Source organism: Mus musculus, chromosome 11 (assembly GCF_000001635.26).
Source record: "Mus musculus strain C57BL/6J chromosome 11, GRCm38.p6 C57BL/6J".
In the NCBI taxonomy this organism is placed as follows: domain Eukaryota; kingdom Metazoa; phylum Chordata; class Mammalia; order Rodentia; family Muridae; genus Mus; species Mus musculus.
The window spans coordinates 96,809,424-96,830,425 of record NC_000077.6 but is presented as its reverse complement, the minus strand read 5'-3'; the positions used below and the strand labels follow the sequence as shown (position 1 = coordinate 96,830,425).

The following is a 21,002-nucleotide window of genomic DNA, read 5'->3' as shown; positions in this document are numbered from 1 at the left end:
CATCAGAGCCACATGCTCCGTACTCCGCCTCGGCCCCCCCCTCGGATCTCACTGGACTTTTACAAGTCACCGTGGGGACCCTCAAGGACGGAATCTCGGGCTCCGGCGTCAATGCTCCATTATCTGCCTTAAAGGACCGCATTCCTAGGCACACAATGAGCTAGAATCACCTAACTTACAACACCGCCCACCTCCAACCCGCAGCGGAGAGGTTCAGAATGCCGGACACTAGGGCCTTCGCCTCACTCATTGGTGGGTCCATACCGGGGGGCGGGCCTGCACACTCATTGGACTTCTCTCCACGTCAGTCTCGGGAGGACTGTGCCGAGTGGGCAGACACAAACTCGACTATTGGGTTTTCTTTGCTGTCAATCAAAGTGACATCCGGTGACGACTCTAGTCCCGGCTATCTGATTGGACCAACTGTTTCTGGGGTGGCCGTGGCGGGCGGGTTTCCGAGTGCAGTGGAAGGAGGGGGCGGGGAGGGAAGCCGAGGCTGGGCGCTCCAGGCCGGCCGGAGGTGGCGGCGACGGCGGCGGTGGCGAGGCCGGGACTTGGGCTGAGGGCCTGCTGTGGCGGCAGCGACAGACTGTGACCTCAGCAGCGGGTACCTGCTCTAATTCCCTTCCCCAACGAGATAGCCGCGGTGCAACAGGGCCGAAAGCTTGTGGGATAAGGGGCGGCGAGATGTGGTTGAGGAGCAGGAGGCGGGACCCGGGAGGCCGAGAGGGGTCTTGATCGGGCTCGGGCCCTGGACACGGCCGGAAAGAAACGCGGGGCCGACCAGAAAGCGTGTTCCTGGGTGGGCTGGACTGAGAAGGGCCGAGGGCATGGGAGGGCGTGGTGAGGCTGGGCTCGCGAGCGGGGTGGGGCCTGGGGAACGGAGGGCGGGGTGAGGCTCGCTTTTAAGGGTGGGTCAAGGCCAGCAAAGTAGCACTTGTCGCTCCGTGTCCCAGAAAGCTTGGAGGCGCGTCGGCGAGAGTGGGCATGGCAGCTTGGTCTCATCCAGACTCGGGTACGGCAGGGTGGGACCGGACTGGGGCCGGAGCGCTCTCTCTTTGGCCTTGTGGGCTTTGAAGAACTTTGTCTGCTCTCTCAAACTTTAAGTGGCTCTTGGGAAGTTTTAGTAGTAAATTGCGCGAGGACGGGCGGGTTTCAAAAGCAGGGATGTTTACTCAACCGAATGAGGGTATTCGTGGGTGTGTGTGTCTCCTACGTGTCGCTCCCACTTCACCTTTAGAGCGAAGTTGATAGTGGGCCACAGTAGAGGAGTTTAGGAATTTAATGGAAGCTCAAAAGTAGAAATCAGAAATGGGAAGGCAAATTTACCTTCTCCCCACTTGGCAAGTGAGATCGAGAACTTGGCCATATCCTTCTGCTTTGGCTCAGAAGGTCATGTGAATAAAGCTAAAACCTGTGAATTCAAATTCCAGGTGGAGCACGGCTCCACAATCTTCCACTGTCCTCCTGTACCCTACCCTGTTCTTTTATTTTGCCATACTGGGGATTGGACCTAGGGCCTCTAACCAGGCACCCGTGATCTGTATCCTTGTCCTGGACATTCTTTTATTTTACTATTGAAACCAGGCTGGTCTTAAACCCCTGATCTTAACGTTTCAACGTTCTGAGTGGCCTGTGCTATTAGGCTGGTCTTTTATTTAAAAAAATAAATTAATTAATTAACGAATGAAAGAATGATAGGAAAGGGGAAATGAGATTTCAAAAGTTGGAATAACAAAAAGGCATATGAAATGGAGGCCTGAACATTTTCATGTATTTTTTCACAGTCTCTCAGTAATAATCTCTGTCTTCTCTTTAGAGTTGGAAAGGACAATGACATGGGAAACCAAATTTTTTTAAGGATAGGAAATGGACTTCTTGTGCTAAAATTAGAAACTGGGTAATGTGTTCTATTAAGAGTGTTGGTAAATGAGACAAAGTGTAAGAAAGTTTTGAATGCCTTGCACGCACAGTCTGCTTCAAATAAGACCTTTTAGGAAGTGTGGCAGATTTAATATTTAGTATTTAGGGTGCTTCTTTCCTTCCTTTTCCTTTCATAGTTGGCACAGCAGGTTTGGCTTGGCTTTTCCGTGTAAAAGTAACCTTTACACGTGTTTCCTACTCTCTGCCCGAGCTTCTTACCCTGACCATGAAGTGAAGAGTGTGGAATCTTATCTTGTTGTTCTGTGATTCCCATTTCAGGGTTCTCTGGAAACCCCCCTGGTAAGTGCAGAGGAGGCGGGACACTCTGACCCAAGACAAAGACCTGTAGCTCCAGCCAAAGAAAATAAACCTTAGGAAGGAGAAGGGGGGGAAAAAAAAAAGGAGGAAAGAAAGACTCCATCAGCTGTTGGTGTGAGCAGCCTGCAGTGGATCTCCATAGAGGACAACTAATGTGAATCCGAAAGTGACTGTGTATGGGCTGTGGTGAAGTAAGTTGAGGGCCCTGAGCGCCTGGACTGTGTTAGGAACGATCGAACGGCTCAACTTTGCGAGGTGAGGTGTCAAAAAGGGAAAAGTGAATGTGGCTTTCGCTCCACGGGGTGTGCTGTCGTCTGGGGCCGTCAGGGAGCTCAGCCCTTGTGTTGTGCCAGGGTGGGGTCCAGGGTCTGGCACTGAGGAGGGTAGCCTGCTGGCTGAAGTGGCAGAGCAGTGGCCTTGATTTGTCTTGTGGAAGATTTAAAAACAAAAAAGCATAAATATTCTGGTCCTTCAGCAATGCTTTCTCTGAAGAAATATTTAACGGAAGGACTTCTCCAGTTCACCATCCTGCTGAGTCTGATTGGGGTTCGGGTGGACGTGGATACTTACCTGACCTCACAGCTCCCCCCTCTCCGGGAGATCATCCTGGGGCCCAGCTCTGCCTATACCCAGACCCAGTTCCACAACCTGAGGAATACCTTGGATGGCTATGGGATCCACCCCAAGAGCATAGACCTGGACAATTACTTCACTGCCCGGCGGCTCCTTAGTCAGGTGAGGGCCCTGGATAGGTTCCAGGTGCCTACCACTGAGGTCAATGCTTGGCTGGTCCACCGAGACCCGGAGGGGTCTGTCTCTGGCAGCCAGCCCAACTCAGGCCTCGCCCTCGAGAGTTCCAGTGGCCTCCAAGATGTGACAGGCCCAGACAACGGGGTGAGAGAAAGCGAAACGGAGCAGGGATTCGGTGAAGATTTGGAGGACCTGGGGGCTGTAGCCCCTCCTGTCAGTGGAGACTTAACCAAAGAGGTTAGTGGCCCTATGGCGGTGGGCGGGCCTGGACAAGGGGGAGGAATGGGCTGGTTCTGAAGGGTTGTTGGCTCTGCACTGAGTCCTCTGAAGAACCAAATAGGTTGGGGTTGGGTTTGGACCTGTGGACCTGTTTGGGTAGGAATGGCCTAAATTGTCTGACTTCAGGGTTGGGAGCTGGGAAAATTTTTGTTTTGATCCATTGACCCACCTCTGAGGGTACTGTCAGGGTGGGGTGGTTCCTAGAACATACCAGGGTTTTTACTGCTTAGATTTTGGTATGACTGCTAGAGGCCTTAGCTGGGGACAGGGTTATGTTATGATAGGCTTTGAGTGCACATTGTTGCTAAGAAATACTGTGTGGCCTCTCTTGACTTGTTAGCCCCGCCCCCGCCCCCACCCTAAAACACTGTATCCTACTACTGTATCCTAAAGTTCTACAGGTCAGGCTTGTTGTTGTAAACTCCCTTTAGCTCCTGGGCCTGAGCCAAGGGGTAGACTTTGGTAGTTATTTTTGGCCAGCAGAGGCCAAAGCTCCCATTCTTTGCTAAAGGCCTGCTGCAGGGAGTAGAGCAGGAAAGGCTGGAAGCTAGAAGAGAACTGTACTGTGCTCAGCTCAGCTTGATCTGAGCTTAAGAGGTGATCTTTAGCTCCTGGCCCAGGGCTGGCAAACCTGTGGGTACAGAGAAGGATGCAGTTCCTTTTCTTTAGTGATGCAAATAGCTACTGCTGCCCTGTCTGACTACCTAAGTGGTGAAACAGGTCTGATCTGCTACTAGCCCTAGGAGCCCCCAAAAGACCCACTGCTCTCTGCACTGGCCTGGTTAGTGTGGAGGATAGAGCTGCTGCAGAGCTTGGTTCTCTCTGCCCACCATCTCAGACCACGTTTGTCTCCCTTCCTGCATTAGGTCTACTCATTATCTCAGTTGTCTTGATCATTAGTGACTGGTAGAGAGGATGCTTATATTCGATCCGTGGTCCTCATCTAGGGGTGATCTTTGTCACAGCTGTGGGGAAGGATGCTACTGGTACACCTGATAGGCAAGACCAGCAGTGTTGTCTTAAACAGTTTATCTCACCCTGAATTGTTGGTCATTGTGATTGGGAAAGCCGCTCACTCAGATCAGCTAGCTATCCTGGATCTGTGTGCGAGAGGCTGGGATTGTCTGACCATGGAGGTCCGGAGCATTTTTTGCCTATCAGAGATTTTGGTCTTATATCTATCTCTCTTTAAAATTGTGTTATTTTTGAGATGGTCTGGCTGGCCTGAATCTTGCTTTATGTAGGTAAGGGTAGCCTTGAACTTGCAGAACTTCTCTTGCCCTACTACCTTTGCCTCTCCCTAAATGCTGGGATTATCATGAGGCATGTTCTGCTGTCTGGCTTTGTATTAGATTCTTGTAGTGTCGCTTGGCATCTCACCTTTTTTCTGCTTCTCCTCACTCTGTGATTTAAATGGACTTCTGAAGTCCTGAGATCTGAAGAATCCTGTTCCTGCCCCCAAGTGGCATGGGTAGGTCTTCTCCTGAGAACCCTACAGGGTCAGCACTGATACTGTCCTTCAGGGAGCTTTTTGGGGAATATAGAAATTTTTGGATGTAACTGGGTGTGTTGGAGCAGAATAGGATGGAACTTGGTATCTGCCTTCCTTCTCATGGCCGTAAAGAAGGTGTGTTTTCTCTGACCCAGGCCCTACCACTCCACTCCCTCTGGGAAGCTGGGTGGGTCATGCCTGAGGGACCCAGGCTGGGGAGGAGGGAAGGGAGGATTATGATGTGCCTAGAACAACATTTCCTCAGCAACTCAGGGATAAAAATACCCAGGTCCAGAGCATGTGACAGGCACTGCTGGAGCCGGTATTATCCCTGGGGTGGTAGTGCTCCCTGCTGCCAGGCCTGTTCCATGGGCAGCCATAGCTTAGGCCCATGTCAGGGATAGGATTCCCCTCCAGGTTGGCACCCTGCCCAGAGCAAGGGGTGGCCTGTTTACAGCTCTTCCTGGGTTAGAAGCAGGCTGTAACCAAGGGAGAACACACTGTCTCTCTGGCCTGACCTTAGGCTCTGGGGGAGTAGTAGTGAGGAGAAATTTCTATTTCCCCTGAGAAAGCAATCCAGGAAGGCAGAAGTGGGATTTTTAAATTCCAATTCTGTCGGGTTTCCCCCACTCGCACCTCCTGGCCGGCCTGCTAGGAGAGGTGCTAGCCCGGGTTGGGCACCAAATGCTCTCCTTTTCTCCTCCTGACCCCCCAGCCCCTCCCCCAAGTTCTTTAAAAAGCTAAAATGGAAGTGGGTAACTGGCATATCTGCGGCCAGGACGGTGCTCAGCACCTGTCTCCCTAGTGCTGGCTTCAGGATTGTCTCTCCACTTTCTGGTTTTTTTTTTGTTTTGTTTTGTTTTTTGTTTTTGATAGGGGATAGGCCTGGCCTGCACTAACATGCCGTGTGTATGTAATAATGGCTTTTCCCTTTCCTCCAGTCTGGCTTGTTGTAGGGTGACAAAGCTCCTGGGCTTTTTTTTTTTTTGGCTTGGGTTGCCCTGGGTTCCTGCCCAGCCTGGCTTGTGATCCCTAGCCTTGAGGACTAGCCATCGTCTTCTTAAGGAATGGGAAACTCCTTCCACTTCCCAGCAAAGAATTGAGTTTCTCAGGGAAGCTTCTGGAGGAGTGTCTGCCCAGTCACAGGAGTGGGCTGGCAGAGCAAGATGCGACAGGAGGGAGGAAAGTGGCACCCCTTCCCCCAGGACTCTCACTGCACCACCCCAGCTGACTGACTGGGCTGGGTGGGGCTGCCCGCCCCTGGGTGCATCTCCTCAAGGAGACGGAGGCGGCCCAGGGATGGGCCGGTTCCTTGCGGCAGCTTCTCCAGCTGCCCTGGTGCAGAGATTGGCTCCCTTCTGCAGCTAGGTAACAGGCGGTGGGAGGGGATTGGCTCCTTCCGCATCTCCAGCGGAGACTTGGGGGAGGAGATTGGCTCGCGGCGCAGCCTAGGTAACGACAGTGGGAGGGGATTGGCTCTTTCCGCAGCCCCAGCTGCTGACCTGGGGGAGGGGATTGGTTCTCTGCAGCCTCAGCAGTGACCTGCGGGGTGGGAGGGGGAGGGGATTGGCTCCTTGCGGCAGCCTAGGTAACAAGTTTGGGGGGCGTGGGGAGGGGGAGAGGGAGGAGCGGGAGGATAGGCTCAGGAGGGAGTTGCTTTCCTCTGCAGCGTGAGCGCGGAGCATGGGGTGGGAGTCCCGACTCACTGCAGCTTCTGCGGTGAGCTCAGGGTGGGGGCTGCTGGGCGCCTGAGTGGAACTGGGGTTGTGAGGTGGGAGGGGGCTGCTCCAGGATGGAGGAAGGGGGCTGGGCTGGGCCGCCCAGGCAGCAGCACGGGCGGGGCACCTTCCTCGGGCCCCTCGGAGCTACCAAGGGGCCACCCTTCCAGCCTGGTGTGCTTCCTGCAAGCCACGAGCTCCTTGCAGCCCCCTGTCCGGCTTACCGGCACCGGCTGCTCTGGGGCTCCTCTCGCAGACCATGACCCGCCTGGACCGCAGCTCTCACAGTGGTGGGGGCCATGCCAAAGACAGGCCCCTTAACTCTTGGCTGGCTGGTCACCGGGTGGCCCAGCCCCCCTCTGCTCCTGGGTCCAGGGCTTCTGTTCAGGTTGGTGTATGGTGGGAGACTCAAGGGAGAGGAACATGTGGGAGGTCTGGCGGGGAGGGGGTGTCTTAGGATGGGGTAGGTGGTAGTCCCTGCTTTGGGGTAGAGTGGTGGGGTTGGTTTAAAGATACTTTTCAGTGGAAAGTGTGTGCTTTTAAATTTTTGGAAGGAAGGCAACACTTAAGGGTCCCTTCAGGTTTGCTGAGAAGACTCCTAAAGGGAGGGGTATATATAGGAAGTTGAAATGGCTCTATTGGGGTTCTGTGCTGATGTCAGTGGGGGTGGCAGTTGGTGCAGGAACTGTCTAGGAGCCACAGAACAAAGTGGAAGGAGGCATTTTAACGTCCAAGGTTGCAGTCAGCTCAGCAGTGATGAGAGTTATGTCCTTGAGTGGGTTGACTGATGGGGAGCTGGTGAGTGCTGGGGTGTGGTGTGGGAGGGGTGAGGTAGCTAGCGCTGGTGTAAGGGGGTAGCGAGAGATTGGCCTAAGCAAGGGTGGGGTATGTATGTCCTGGGGAGCATCTAACTGTCTGAGGTTCCCTTGGGGTTGAGGCAGCTTGCTGGGATCAGTTGAATTCTGTCAGGGGTCATGAGGTGAGGCTGGGCCTTTAATAGTTGTGGATGTTCAAGCTTACTCCAGCTGTGAGCCAATGAAGGGGGAATGACTGTAGAAGGGCTGAAGACAGCCTGTCGTTGTCATTGGTTGCATCAGGTGGTTGGAAATGCAGGGATTTTCCTCTCTAGGCTACCCCACCCCTTTATGCAAATGCAGTGGCACCACAGGCTGATGCAAGTCTGGTCACTGCTAAGCAATTCCACAGGGCAGTTTGCCCTTGCTTGCCATGGTCAGACAGTCTGTGTTTTCAGAGTCTCCAAATCTTAAAAGGAGAGGGGTCTCTTGCTTCCTCCTCTGTCTTTTTAGAGGTGATACAGCCCTGACCTTTAGCTTGGGTGTGACTCTGGCCCACAGTCTAAACCTGAAAGCCTGTGTGATGCTAGACACATTAGTAGTTTTTAGCAATGCCTCTTATTTTGGTGGAAGGTTGCCTGGGAATGAATGATGCCTTGCTGGTGCAGAGGGAGCAGGAAAGGAGGGCTAAAAGGCACAGGCCTGAGTATGACCCCACCCAGGACTCATTGGAGCGTCAGTAGGTGGGACCTGTGAAGGGGTAGGACCGGGAGCTTTCTCCCTGGGATGGGGGACTACTTGAAAGCTAAAGTCATCTTGGTCTGTCTTTCAGGATATAGATCTGATTGACATCCTTTGGCGACAGGATATTGATCTGGGGGCTGGGCGTGAGGTTTTTGACTACAGTCATCGCCAGAAGGAGCAGGATGTGGATAAGGAACTGCAAGATGGACGAGAACGAGAGGACACCTGGTCAGGCGAGGGTGCGGAAGCTCTGGCCCGAGACCTGCTAGTAGATGGAGAGACTGGGGAGAGCTTCCCTGCACAGGTACTGCCCCTTACTGTCTCCGACACTGGTCGCTGCTCTCCCTGCTCCCCAGACTCACCATGCTGGAACACTTCCAGAACACTTGCTCTGGATCAGAGTTGTGTCTTTGCAGTGGACCTGATTGTGTTTTGGCTTAGGGTCTATAAAGGCACAGTGGACAATGGACTCAGAAGCACTAGGTCTTGACAGTAGATACTGCAGACAGGCAAAGTGTCTAGCATCTTAGAATACTTCTCCATCCCTTTGATTGTCCTGGGAATAGGGTACTCGGGTCTGACATTCAGAATGGCTGGGACACTGCAAACCTGTTCTGGAAAAGGGGTGTTTGTTATAGATAGCTAAGGCCCAGGCCAGTCAACAGTAGTTATAGATAGCCAGGGCCTAGGCCAGTCAGATTTACAGTTGCTATTGCCACAGATGCCTGGTGACAGTTTCCAATGACAGCCTTGTCATTGGAAAAGTGTCTTAGGCTGCTGGAGGTCACCAGCCCTTTAGAGAGAATACTGAGGTGAGGAGGACCAGAGAGCCCACTGAGCAACCTGCACAACACACAGCCCCTAGCTACAGGGCCAGTTCTTGGTTCTGGCCTTAGCCTGGTTGCTAATTAGAGAAAGATGTGGAGCCAGATGGTAGTCACTAGGAGAAAGCCCAAGGTAGTTAGTACCCTCACATTCAACTCTGTGTTGTGCCTTAGTTCCCAGCTGACGTTTCCAGCATCCCAGAAGCAGTGCCTAGTGAGAGTGAGTCCCCCGCCCTTCAGAACAGCCTTCTATCTCCTCTTCTGACGGGGACAGAATCACCATTTGATTTGGAACAGCAGTGGCAAGATCTCATGTCCATCATGGAAATGCAGGTAGGATTGTCAGAAAAGTGCACCTGCAGGGCTCTGCGTAGGGTGTCCCAGCTTGTAGTTACGTGCCCTCCAGGAGAGGGTACCAATTTGCTCTGGCTAGTCAGTAGCAAAGTAGGGACACCTGAAGGATGACTGCAGGGTGGGATTGAGTTCTAACTTGGTATGGAGCCTTGCAAAGCATGGGCTGACATGGAGTTGCACCTTGCTTTCCTGTAGCAGATAATCAGCTGCTGACACTCTGACATAGTGCTTCATGGCCATGGGCATCTTCCTTTGGCCTGCTGCCATCTAGTACCCCTTTGCTGTAGGATTAATTTTTTGCACTGCTGGGGATGGAGCCCAGGGTACTTGCCAGGCCCGTGTTCTACCATTGAGCTACCTTTAGCCCTCAGTTGTTAAAATGTGGGCAGTGGAAGGTCGGAAACGTTTGATGATGCGCTTACGATCACACAGCAAGCTTTGTAGCAGGTTTTCAGAACTCTGCTTGGATATTTCAGTTTGTGTACTCCATTCCACTTCAAGATAAGGGGATCTAGCCACACACCCAGTACCTGGTCAGTTCTCCATTGGGGTGAAACCCATAGTTAGGAACCCCTTGTGGCAGGCCTGTTGGTCTAAGCTGGGGGCTTTACTGTTGAGGTTTGCTCTTATGCTCAGGGAGCTATTCTTCATTTGGGGGGCCTACTTGGTGTTAGTCTGCTCCTTTTGAATGCTGGTACAATTCTCTCTTCTAGGCTATGGAAGTAAATACATCAGCAAGTGAGATTCTGTACAATGCCCCTCCTGGAGACCCTCTTAGCACCAACTACAGCCTTGCACCCAACACTCCCATCAATCAGAATGTCAGCCTGCATCAGGCGTCCCTGGGGGGCTGCAGTCAGGACTTCTCCCTCTTCAGCCCCGAGGTGGAGAGCCTGCCTGTGGCTAGCAGCTCCACACTGCTTCCACTCGTCCCCAGCAACTCCACCAGTCTCAACTCCACCTTTGGCTCTACCAACCTAGCAGGGCTTTTCTTTCCATCCCAGCTCAATGGCACAGCCAATGACACATCAGGCCCTGAGCTACCTGACCCCCTTGGGGGCCTGTTAGACGAAGCTATGCTGGATGAGATCAGCCTGATGGACCTGGCCATTGAGGAGGGCTTCAACCCGGTGCAGGCTTCCCAGCTCGAAGAGGAGTTTGACTCTGACTCAGGCCTCTCCTTGGACTCCAGCCATAGCCCTTCCTCTCTGAGCAGCTCTGAAGGGAGCTCTTCTTCTTCCTCCTCCTCCTCTTCCTCTTCTGCTTCCTCCTCTGCCTCTTCTTCCTTCTCTGAGGAGGGTGCTGTTGGTTACAGCTCTGACTCTGAGACCCTAGACCTAGAAGAGGCTGAGGGTGCAGTGGGCTACCAGCCGGAATACTCCAAGTTCTGCCGCATGAGCTATCAGGATCCTTCTCAGCTCTCTTGCCTTCCCTACTTAGAGCATGTGGGCCACAATCATACATACAATATGGCACCCAGTGCCCTTGACTCTGCTGATCTACCACCACCCAGCACCCTCAAGAAAGGTAGCAAGGAAAAGCAGGCTGACTTCCTGGACAAGCAGATGAGCCGAGATGAGCACAGAGCCCGAGCCATGAAGATCCCATTCACCAATGACAAGATCATCAACCTGCCTGTAGAAGAATTCAATGAGCTGCTGTCCAAATACCAGCTGAGCGAGGCCCAGCTCAGCCTCATCCGGGATATCCGGCGCCGGGGCAAAAACAAGATGGCTGCACAGAACTGCCGCAAGCGCAAGTTGGACACCATCCTAAACCTAGAACGTGATGTGGAGGACTTGCAGCGAGATAAGGCCCGATTGCTTCGAGAAAAGGTAGAGTTCCTTCGGTCTCTGCGACAGATGAAGCAGAAGGTCCAAAGCTTATACCAGGAGGTGTTTGGGCGGCTGCGGGATGAGCATGGGAGGCCCTACTCACCCAGTCAGTATGCCCTTCAGTATGCTGGGGATGGCAGTGTCCTCCTCATTCCTCGCACGATGGCTGACCAGCAGGCTCGGCGACAGGAGAGAAAGCCAAAGGACCGGAGGAAGTGAGCCTGGGGAGGCAGGGGGTGGACGCTCACTAAGACCGAAACTGGAGAAGGGCTGGGCCTGGACCTAACATTGGGGACTTAAATGCCTTCTTATCCAATATATCTTCTCAGATGGGATGACTGCGGGTCAGTGCACCGAAGAGGCGGGCGCAGGCGCTGTCTGGCTCAGCTGCCCCCTTGGGGTGGGCAGGGAGGACCAGACTGCTTGGGTGATTGGGGTCCCCAGCCTATTCCCTTTCTCTTGAGGGGAGGGTAGTGTCGGCATGCTGGAAGTAGAGGAGCTGTGTGGAGTGAAGGAGAGAAAGTGTGGGAGATCTCATTGCTGGAAGGAGAAAAGGAAGGAATCCCCCGAAAATCAAAGCAGTCAGAAAAACCAGAGCGACTGTTAAGGGCTTTGGCCAGCTTTCTAGGCAGCGAGTGCAGGTGACAACGGTGGTCTAGGGAGAGTTACTGGTATGGAACACAGACATGGCGGGGCCCCAGAAGGCCTTTGTAACTGTTTCTTCAACTCTTGCATCCCTGAAGGGAAGATGCTCTTGGATGCACCTGTAATATCTTAGTTACTGAATGGGAAGCTGTAGGGGCCGAGGAGGGCAGAGGGTATAGGAAGTGAGAACGAGGCCTGTGTCGCAGCAGCCCAGCATCAAGCATGTCACACACTGCCCTGCCACAGCCACCTCCCTCCCTGGCCATCCCAGAGCCGAGGCTCCCACTGTCCTCAGAGAGCCTGCATGGAAATGCTGTCCTCTTCCACTCTCCTCCTCTTTTTGATACCCACCCTCACTAGCTGCCTCCAGCTCTGGAGTGGGGTGCTATTCTGGCAGTATCTGGAACTTGGCCTACAGCTTCCTCTGCAGGGTCTAAACAGGGAAGGCACGTGTGGAGGAGTGGTCCCAGTGACATCCAGGCACCATTCAGCACAACACTGGGAAGTGATTCTTCCCTCAGGCCCCTCTGCCTACCAACACCTGGGCTCCTCACTGGGGGAAACAAAAGCCTATAAACCCCAGCAACAAAACCTAGTCCTCTTAGACGTTCTTGCGCTTTGATTTTTTTAGGGCGTGTGCCCTGTTACACTTATAGGGCCTAGGATGCTTGTGTTGAGTAAAAAGGAGATGCCCCAATATTCAAAGCTGCTAAATGTTCTCTTTGCCATAAAGACTCCGTGTTAACTGTGTAAACACTTGGGATTTTTCTCCTATGTCCCGAGGTCTGGTCTTGATTTCTTTTTTGGGTTTCTTTCTAGGAAAATGAGAAGTGCATGCAAGGGGCAGGAGATGACCCTCCCCTAGGCTTTCAGCTTCAGGCAGCTTCTTCACAGCCTGTTCAGCCTGGGCTCCTGGAGGACAGCCCTGGGGGAGGCAGTGAGGGGCAGCGCCAAGATAGCCAGGTGGTTGGTTCCAGGACCACAGTGTCTTTTTTTTGTTGTTGGTTTTTTGTTGTTGTTGTTTGTTTGTTTGTTTTTTAACTGCCACTGCCGCCCCCTGACCCCCAATCTTGGTCAGCTCTGGAGTACTGCCTGCCCCAGACGAGCAGGGGTTGGGGGGGAGCACTGATCCTCCTCCCTGGGCAGGGCAGAGGGCTTTCCTAACCGAGCAGTAGGGATAGAAAGCGTGAGCCTGGGAGTGCTTTTTATAAATTATTTTCCTTGTAGATTTTATTTTTAATTTATCTCTGTGACCTGCCAGGGAGAGGAGAGAAAGAAATGCTGTGAGCACATGACAAAATAAAATCAAATAAAATGGATGATTCAGCTTAAGTGCACTTTCTCCCCCCTCTCCCTTCTGAATTCAGATGAGAGTCACGGAAGCTGGGAGACTGGCCATTGTGTGCTTAGGTGGGAAGGCGGGGAGCACTGACAAAAGAACTCTGCAGTGAAGCCCATGCCATCTCTTCCTGCTGGATCAGGGGAGCCTTCTCAGAGGCTTGACTGTCGGTGCTGTGCTGGAGAGGCACAGAGCACTGCTGGACTGCAGTCATGGCCTGGAAATGGGACCTGTTAGCCGTGAAGTGCGCCATGCTACAGATGTCCTGTGTGTTGAGAACTCACACTGCCTGCTTCAACTTAACATCCTCAATTTCTAGGTAGGAAGGGCTGGCCTTTGCCTCTGGGCTGCTGCTTGCAGAAATTAGGCCTTTAAGAGGGCTGGTGCCATTTACCCACTCACCTAAGACAGTAGGGAGAGGTGGTAGCACCTTCCGAATAATCAGGCCTTAGTTTTGACCTACACACCTCTGCAGCAGGACCTTGGGTCTGACATGGGGGGAAGCGCCCTTTGTCTTGGTTCATCAGTCCCTAAACTTCACTCAAAAGATTTTTCTGTCTTACTCTTTAAGAGACTGGTTGTCTAACTTTACCACATGGGTCTCACCAGTGAAGTAGTTTATTTCAATTTCCAGGAAAAGAAACTACCCACTGTGAATAGTGGATACACACCTATAATCCCCCAACCGGGCTGCTGAGGTAGTTGGGTTGCAAGTTTGAGACTATCCAGGTTGTAAAGTGAAAACTGGTTAGGGGATCCACATACAGTTATTATCTGGTGGTTGCCTCTCTACCACTCTTCCCAGCAAGGCAAGGAAACAATTTTTTTTATATATTGTATGGATACCTTGTCTACATGTATGTCTGTGTACCACATTGTGTGCTGGTGCCCACAAAGGCCAGGAAAGGCAATGAATCCCTTAGAAGGGTTATGAGTCACCACGTGGATCGAACACAAATCCTCCACAACAGCAGCAAGTACTAATTTTTTGTTTATTCAAGGCAGAGTTTCTCTGTGTAAGTATGGAACTTGCTGTGTAGGCCAGACTTCGCCTGAACTTAGGTCTTCATGTTTCTGCCTCCCAAGTGCTGAGATTAAAAGCTTGTGCCACTATGACCTAGCTAACAGCAAGTGCTCTTAACCCCCCCAGACATCTTTCCAGTCACAGATGTAGCCCAAGATGACCTCCACCTCTTCTCTTAGTCCCTGAAGTTCTAGGATTCCAGGTGCATGTTACCTGACCAGGTGTGGAAATTCCTCAGCAGAATCCTACATCCTACTGTCAAGAGTAGGCGTGCTCTCCCTGTTATTGATCCCTGTGGTTAAGTGAGTCCCTACATACTGACCTGTCATTTTTGTCAATATGCGGTGATGAGCCAGCACCTTTTAACCACTTTCCTCCCTCACACATTGCACACTTGCCTGTGGGTTTGACTTTGCTGTTGAGTGCAGAAATCCTGTGGGCTCCATGTGAGATAATGAGGAGTTCTAGCCCTTGACTTGGTAGAACTCCTTTGAAAGCTTCTGTCTGCCTGCATCCATTTAAAAAAAGAAAAAGATGCTGGGCGTGGTGGTACACGCCTTTAATCCCAGCACTCGGGAGGCAGAGGCAGGCAGGTTTCTGAGGTTGAGGCCAACCTGGTCTACAAAGTGAGTTCCAGCACAGCCAGGACTATGCAGAGAAACCCTGTCTCGAAACCCCCCCCCCCCAAAAAAAAGCCTAATACGTGATTTTTCTCCAGAGTGTTAACACAGATCTTGCTTTAAAAGTGTTTTTATTTGTTTTTTTGTTTTTTATTCTATATTTTTATTAGGTATTTTCCTCATTTACATTTTTATTTGGTTTTGACACCTTACTATGTAGTTCTGGCTGGCTTGTAACTCACTATGTGGCTACCTCTGCCTCCTGCATATTGGGATTAAGGAAAGTGTGTACCAACATATCTGGCTGTTAAAAAAAAAAATTGTTTTTTTTTCCAGATAGTTTATGTAGCCCTGCCTATCCTAGAACTCATTCTGTATACCATGCTGACCTCAAACTCGGGGATCTGTCTGCCTCTGTCTCCTAAGTACTAGGATTAAAGGTATGCACCACAATTGCCCAGCAAGATTTATTTATGTATGTATTTTTTTTGTCAGACATAGGAATATTCTGTCTACATGTCAGAAGAGGGAATCAGATTCCTTATAGATGGTTGTGAGCCATATGTGGTGGCTGGTTATTTAGCTCAGGGCCTCTGGAAGAACAGCCAGTATTCTAAACTGCTGTGCCATCTCACCAGGTCACCCTAAATTAAGTTTTGTTTTTAATAAAAATTTACTAGCTGGGTGTAGTGGTGCCAGCCTTTAGTCCCAGCACTCAGAAGGAAGAGGCAGGTAGATCTCTACATTCCAGGACAGCCAGGGCTACCCAGAGAAACCCTGCCTTGAAAAGCCAAAATAAATGAATAAAAAAGATGTATTTCTTTTCATATAGGTATTTATATAAACTAGGCTGATTTCAGACTCAGGACTATCCTGACAGAGCCTCCTGAGTACTGGGCAAATATATAGGTATATACCACCATATTTTTATTTGTGTATGTGCAGGTGCCCATGGAAGCCAGAGGAGGGGGTCTTCCCTGGAGCCACTGGCAGTTTTGAAAATATCCAATGTGGGTGCAGAATTGAACTTAGGTCTTCTAAAAGAGCAAGCAAGCTCTTTGACCTGTTTATCCATTTCTATACTGCTCCTCCCAAGTTGTTTTTCAGGAAGCCTAGGCTAGCCTAAGACTTCCTCAGTAGCCAAGAATGACCTTGAATTTTTGATCCTCCGTCTCCTGACCTGGTTTATGTAGTGGTTTGGCTCAAGCCTTTGTACATAGCAGGCAAGCACCTTTTTTTTTTTTTTTTAATTTTTATTGCTGGGCAGTGGTGGTGCACACCTTTAATTCTATAGCACTTGGGAGGCAGAGGCAGGCGATTTCTGAGTTTGAGGCCTATACAGAGAAACCTTGTCTCTAAAAAACAAAACAAAAAAGGTTTTTATTTATCTTATGTGAGTACAGTCTCTGTCCTCAGATATACCAGAAAAGGGCATCAGATAGCATTACTGATGGTTGTGGGTGCTGGGACCTCTTAAGTGCTCTTAACCACTGAGCTATCTCTCCATCCTGTAGGCAAGCACTTTACCAACAGTAACATTCCTAGTCCCCACACAGACGCTGCCCTTTGTGTGTCTTTATGAGACATAGCAAGTTTTAGGAGGCCAAGGCTATAAAGCATGACTGTTTCAGAAATAAGTGAAAGAGACTCACTTAAGGCCTAGGTGGTGGTGGTGGCGGCGGCACACACCTTCATTCCCAATGCTTGGATGTTTGATTCCAAGTTTGGAAATACACAAGAAAAATTATCAGTAGACAATCTAAACTTGGTATTTTGGCCTGACAAAGCGAACAAGGGTCTTGGGGTTGCTTTGGTTATCGCTGTGGGGAGAGAGCAGTTGGGCTTTTCATCTCTGCAGGATGGTTTTATTTCTTTTGCTTCTATCATTTAGCAGGAAATTTATGGGACTGTGACTGAGTAAGGGAGATGGAGAACTTTAAAGCAACTGGATAAAGAGGCAGTGCCTTGCAGAGCATTCCAGTGGTGTAGATGTGACTAGTTACGTCATGGCACCTTAAGCGCCTGTCAGACTTACTGTCTACAATACCAACCAGATAGTGGTGCTGAGTGCTAGCCTGAGTAGTTAGTTGTTTGTAGCCATATCCTATGTATTTGTCAGTGATGAAATGTATAGCCTAGCCTAGCCAGGCCATACCATCCACCGACTGGTGTAAGTCAGTTGTTTCTGACTTGTGGGTCATAACCTCTCTGGTCGGGGGAGGGTGGGGTGACCCTTTCACATGGTTGCCCAAGGCCATTGGGGATCATTTTACATTACTAAGCACAGATTCCTAACAGTAGCAAAATTAAATTTATGAAATAGCAGTGAGAATAATTTTATGGCTGGAGGTTACTACAACCATAATATTTTGAAGGGTCATAGCACTAGATTCGGAAGCTTTCTCAAGCTGTTCTCAGTGTTCTAAGAAATCACTCAATGAAACATTTCTTTATTAAGTATCTTAAGAAGTACTTATAGCCGGGTGTGATGGGACACGCCTTTAATCCCAGCACTCACGAGGCAGAGGCAGGCAGATTTCTGAGTTCGAGGCCAGCCTGGTCTACAGAGTGAGTTCCAGGACAGCCAGGGCTATACAGAGAAACCCTGTCTCGAACCCTCCCATCCCCCAAAAGAGAAATACTTGATTATTTTAAATTTTGAAGGAGAGCTGGATGTGGTGAAACCTGCCAATTCCGGCACTTGGGAGGCAGAACTGTCGAGGTCTAGGGCATACATGTATGTATACATATGTGTACACAGGGAGTAACAGGCTTAACAGACTAGGTATGTATTGCAGAATTCTAGCTGCAAATTATTTTGTAGCAACAATGTCCTCTTTTTTCTTTTTAAACCCTGAGACAGGGTTTCTGTGTAGCCCTGGCTGTCCTGGAACTCACTCTGTAGACCAGGTTGGCCTCCAACTCAGAAATCTGCCTGCCTCTGCCTCCCAAGTGTTGGGATTAAAGGCGTGCGCCACCACTGGGACCAATGTCCTCTTTCATTATGAGAACTAAGTGCTTTAGAGTGCAGATTCACAAGAGACTGTTAAGATGTGTTTGACACATAGGCAAATGCCAGATTGTCCAAGGTTAACACCAAAATGAGAAGAAGCTGCTGGGGTGTGCTGTTGGTGTGGTCCAACATGAAAGAACCCCTGCTGGGTATAGGAACCAGGTACAGGGTAGTCCTCTAGTCCCAGTACTTGGATCTTCAAAATCCACATAAAAAGCAAGTGGTCAGGATGGCTACCTCAACAAGCTGCATCAGTAAGTTCAGCAAGAGACCCCCTGCCTCAGTAAAACTAAGTGGATGCATGCATACCCTTACATCTATACAAACATGCACTCCACCTTTCAAGTGTTTCTGTAGTCACTGGATATTGTAGTCACTTATCAATATTAAATTAAACTGAAGTTGGGAAGAACAAGATTCTAACAGGCTGACAGTTACAGGACAAGATGTTAGTCTTGTGTGTTGGCCGACACTTGTAATCCCAGCACCAGACAAGCCAACACATGATCAAAGTTCAGCGTTAACCTGGTTAACATGGATCCTATCTAGAAAGAACGAAAAAGAAAAGTTGATAACTCAGTTGGATAGTGCTGGACAGACAGCTCATCAGTCAAGAGCACTGACTGCCCTTCCAGAGGTCCTGAATTCCCAGCAACCACATCATGGCTCACAACCATCTGTAATGGGACCTGATGTCCTCTTTTGGACTGTCTGAAGATAGCGACAGCGTAATCACTCATTAATAAAAACTCAGATGGAAAGTTGGGAGAACACTTGGCTAGAATGCGCAGGCCTTAGTTCAAGTCCTAGTACCACAAAAGCCGAACCCTGCCATCATATTAGCTAAAGTCCATGATGGCGAGATTCATGGAGGCCATCTATCATTTGTGTGTCTGTGCATATGCATACTTGTTGGGTGGCCTGTGGAAACCAGAAGAGGACATCGATTCCCTGGAGCCAGAGTTACAGATGATTATGTTCAGAGGGGCATGGGTGCTAGGAAGTAAATTCCATTATTCTCTGAGAAGAACAGCACTCTTAACTGCTGAGCCATCTCCTCAACTTGTACTGCCTGAAGAGAAATGTTTTTTAGTATTTCTTGATAAAGACCACTTCAGGCTGGGCAGTGGTGGCGCACACCTTTAATCCCAGCACTTGGGAGGCAGAGGCAGGTGGATTTCTGAGTTGGAGGGCAGTCTGGTCTACAGAATGAGTTCCAGGATAGCCAAGGCTACACAGAGAAACCCTGTCTCAAAAACCAAACCAAACCAACAACAACAAAAACCCAAAAGAAATAATGTGTCTCTGGGCACATAGACCTAAATGCAGGTGCCAGCATCAGTAAATAACAGATGTTGGACCCCCTAGAGCTCTAATTACAGGTTTGAGCCACCTGATACTGGGTGATTGGGGCTTTTCCATGAACAATGTGTTCTATTTTTTTTCATATTTATTATATGTAAGTACACTGTAACTGTCTTCAGACACACCAGAAGAGGGCGTCAGATCTCATTACAGATGGTTGTGAGCCACCATGTGGTTGTTGGGATTTGAACTCAGGACCTCCGGAAGAACAGTTGGTGCTCTTACCTGCTGAGCCATCTCCCTAGCATGGCAAGGTTATGCCACAGGTCAAGAAAGCCAAGATGCCTGTGAAGTTGGTTCCAAGGTTTAAAAGTAGAAATGGCTCAGAAAAGTAACTCAGAACTGGCTTTGTCCTTTGTGGGCCACTTTCAAGGTTTAAAAGTATATCAAGGGGGCTGGTGAGATGGCTCAGTGGGTAAGAGCACCCAACTGCTCTTCCGAAGGTCCAGAGTTCAAATCCCAGCAACCACATGGTGGCTCACAACCATCTGTAACAAGATCTGACGCCCTCTTCTGGAGTGTCTGAAGACAGCTACAGTGTACTTACATATAATAAATTAATAAATATTAAAAAAAAAGTGTATCAAGGCTGTTGTCTCAGTTTAGTGCACGCAATGGTATAGAACAGAGTGCCTGCAGCCACTTCAGCCAAATACATTATAGACTGTTGTTTCAACTGCAATAGCTGAGACCTCTATATAGAAAGACTTGGAGCCGGGTGGTGGTGGTGCGAGCCTTTAATTCCAGCACTTGGGAGGCAGAGGCAGGCGGATTTCTGAGTTCGAGGCCAGACTGGTTTACAAAGTGAGTTCCAGGACAGCCAGGGTTTCGAAACCCTGTCTTGAACCCCCTCCCCACCCCCAAAAAAGAAAAGACTTGGGCTAGAGATAGCTCAGCAGTTAAGAGCACTGACTGCTATTCTAAAGGTCATGAGTTCAATTCCCAGCAACCACATGGTGGTGATGGGATCTGATGCCCTCTTCTGGTGTGTCTGAAGACAGTGACGGTATTCACATATGTAAAATAAATGGAGGTTTTAAGAGAGCTGATGCCTTCTGACTTATATGGACACCAGGTATGTGCTTGGTATACAAACATATACAGACAAAAACACTTGTATACATAAAATAGAAACACACCTTAAGAAAAATGTAAAGATAAATAAATAAGAAAAGGTAAACAGATAAAGTGTTCAAGGCCCGTCAGGGCTAGGCTAGGCTACAGAGTGAGACCCTTTTCTCAACAGACCCTAAAACTAAACAATACAGTGACAAGCTGGGGGTGGGGGTGGAGACAGTTCAGCAGTCAGAGAGCAGCCAGAAGACTCAGGTTCAGTTCCTAGCACCCACATGGTAGCTCCCAAACCATCTCTATCTCCAGTGACAGGGAATGCAACGCCATCTTCTGACCTTCCTAGGCATGTGGTACAGACATTCATGGGCCCAAAAATACTCCTATAGAGATTAACAAGCAAAATGAGCCTATACTACTCTTGCAGAGGATCCAAAATCCAGCTCCAAGCACTCAGGTAACTCAACCTGTCACGCCAGCTCCAAGGGGAATTAAGTCCTCGGTCATCTCTCCTCACACACACACAAAAAAAGGGAGGGGGCTAGAGAGATGGCTCAGAGCACCGACTGCTCTTCCAGAGGTCCGGAGTCCAATTTTCAGCAACCACATGGTGGCTCACAACCATCTGTTACAGGATCTGATGCTCTCTCCTGCTGTGTCTGAAGACAGCTACAGTGTACTCATATAAATAAATACATCTTAAAAGAAAAAAAGCATGGTGAATCTTAGCACCTCAGAGGCAGACAGGAGGATCAAGTTACCTTTATTTTTTTTGTTTGTTTTTGTTTTTGAGACAGGGTTTCTCTGTGTAGCCCTGGCTGTCCTGGAACTCACTCTGTAGACCAGGCTGGCCTTGGACTCAGAAATCCGCCTGCCTCTGCCTCCCAAGTGCTG

The 21,002-nt window shown here is 49.9% G+C and overlaps 1 protein-coding gene across 7 annotated transcripts; it reads left to right on the top strand.

Annotated features, from left to right (window-relative positions):
- The first annotated feature begins 457 nt into the window (after positions 1 to 457).
- Nfe2l1 (nuclear factor, erythroid derived 2,-like 1) lies at positions 458 to 13,012 on the top strand. 7 transcript variants are annotated; one of them, NM_008686.3, is made up of 5 exons: positions 458 to 607; positions 2,203 to 3,228; positions 8,107 to 8,322; positions 9,017 to 9,175; positions 9,910 to 13,012. In NM_008686.3, exons 2-5 carry the CDS (start codon positions 2,719 to 2,721, stop codon positions 11,248 to 11,250), a joined length of 2,226 nt encoding a protein of 741 aa, NP_032712.2. In that variant the 5' UTR covers positions 458 to 607; positions 2,203 to 2,718; the 3' UTR covers positions 11,251 to 13,012. The 7 variants fall into 7 exon arrangements, with proteins under 7 accessions (NP_032712.2, NP_001123922.1, NP_001123924.1 ...); NM_001130450.1 differs by lacking the exon at positions 458 to 607 and adding an exon at positions 924 to 1,015; NM_001130452.1 differs by lacking the exons at positions 458 to 607; positions 2,203 to 3,228 and adding an exon at positions 6,299 to 6,350 and having other exon boundaries at positions 8,140 to 8,322.
- Positions 13,013 to 21,002: the final 7,990 nt, after the last annotated feature.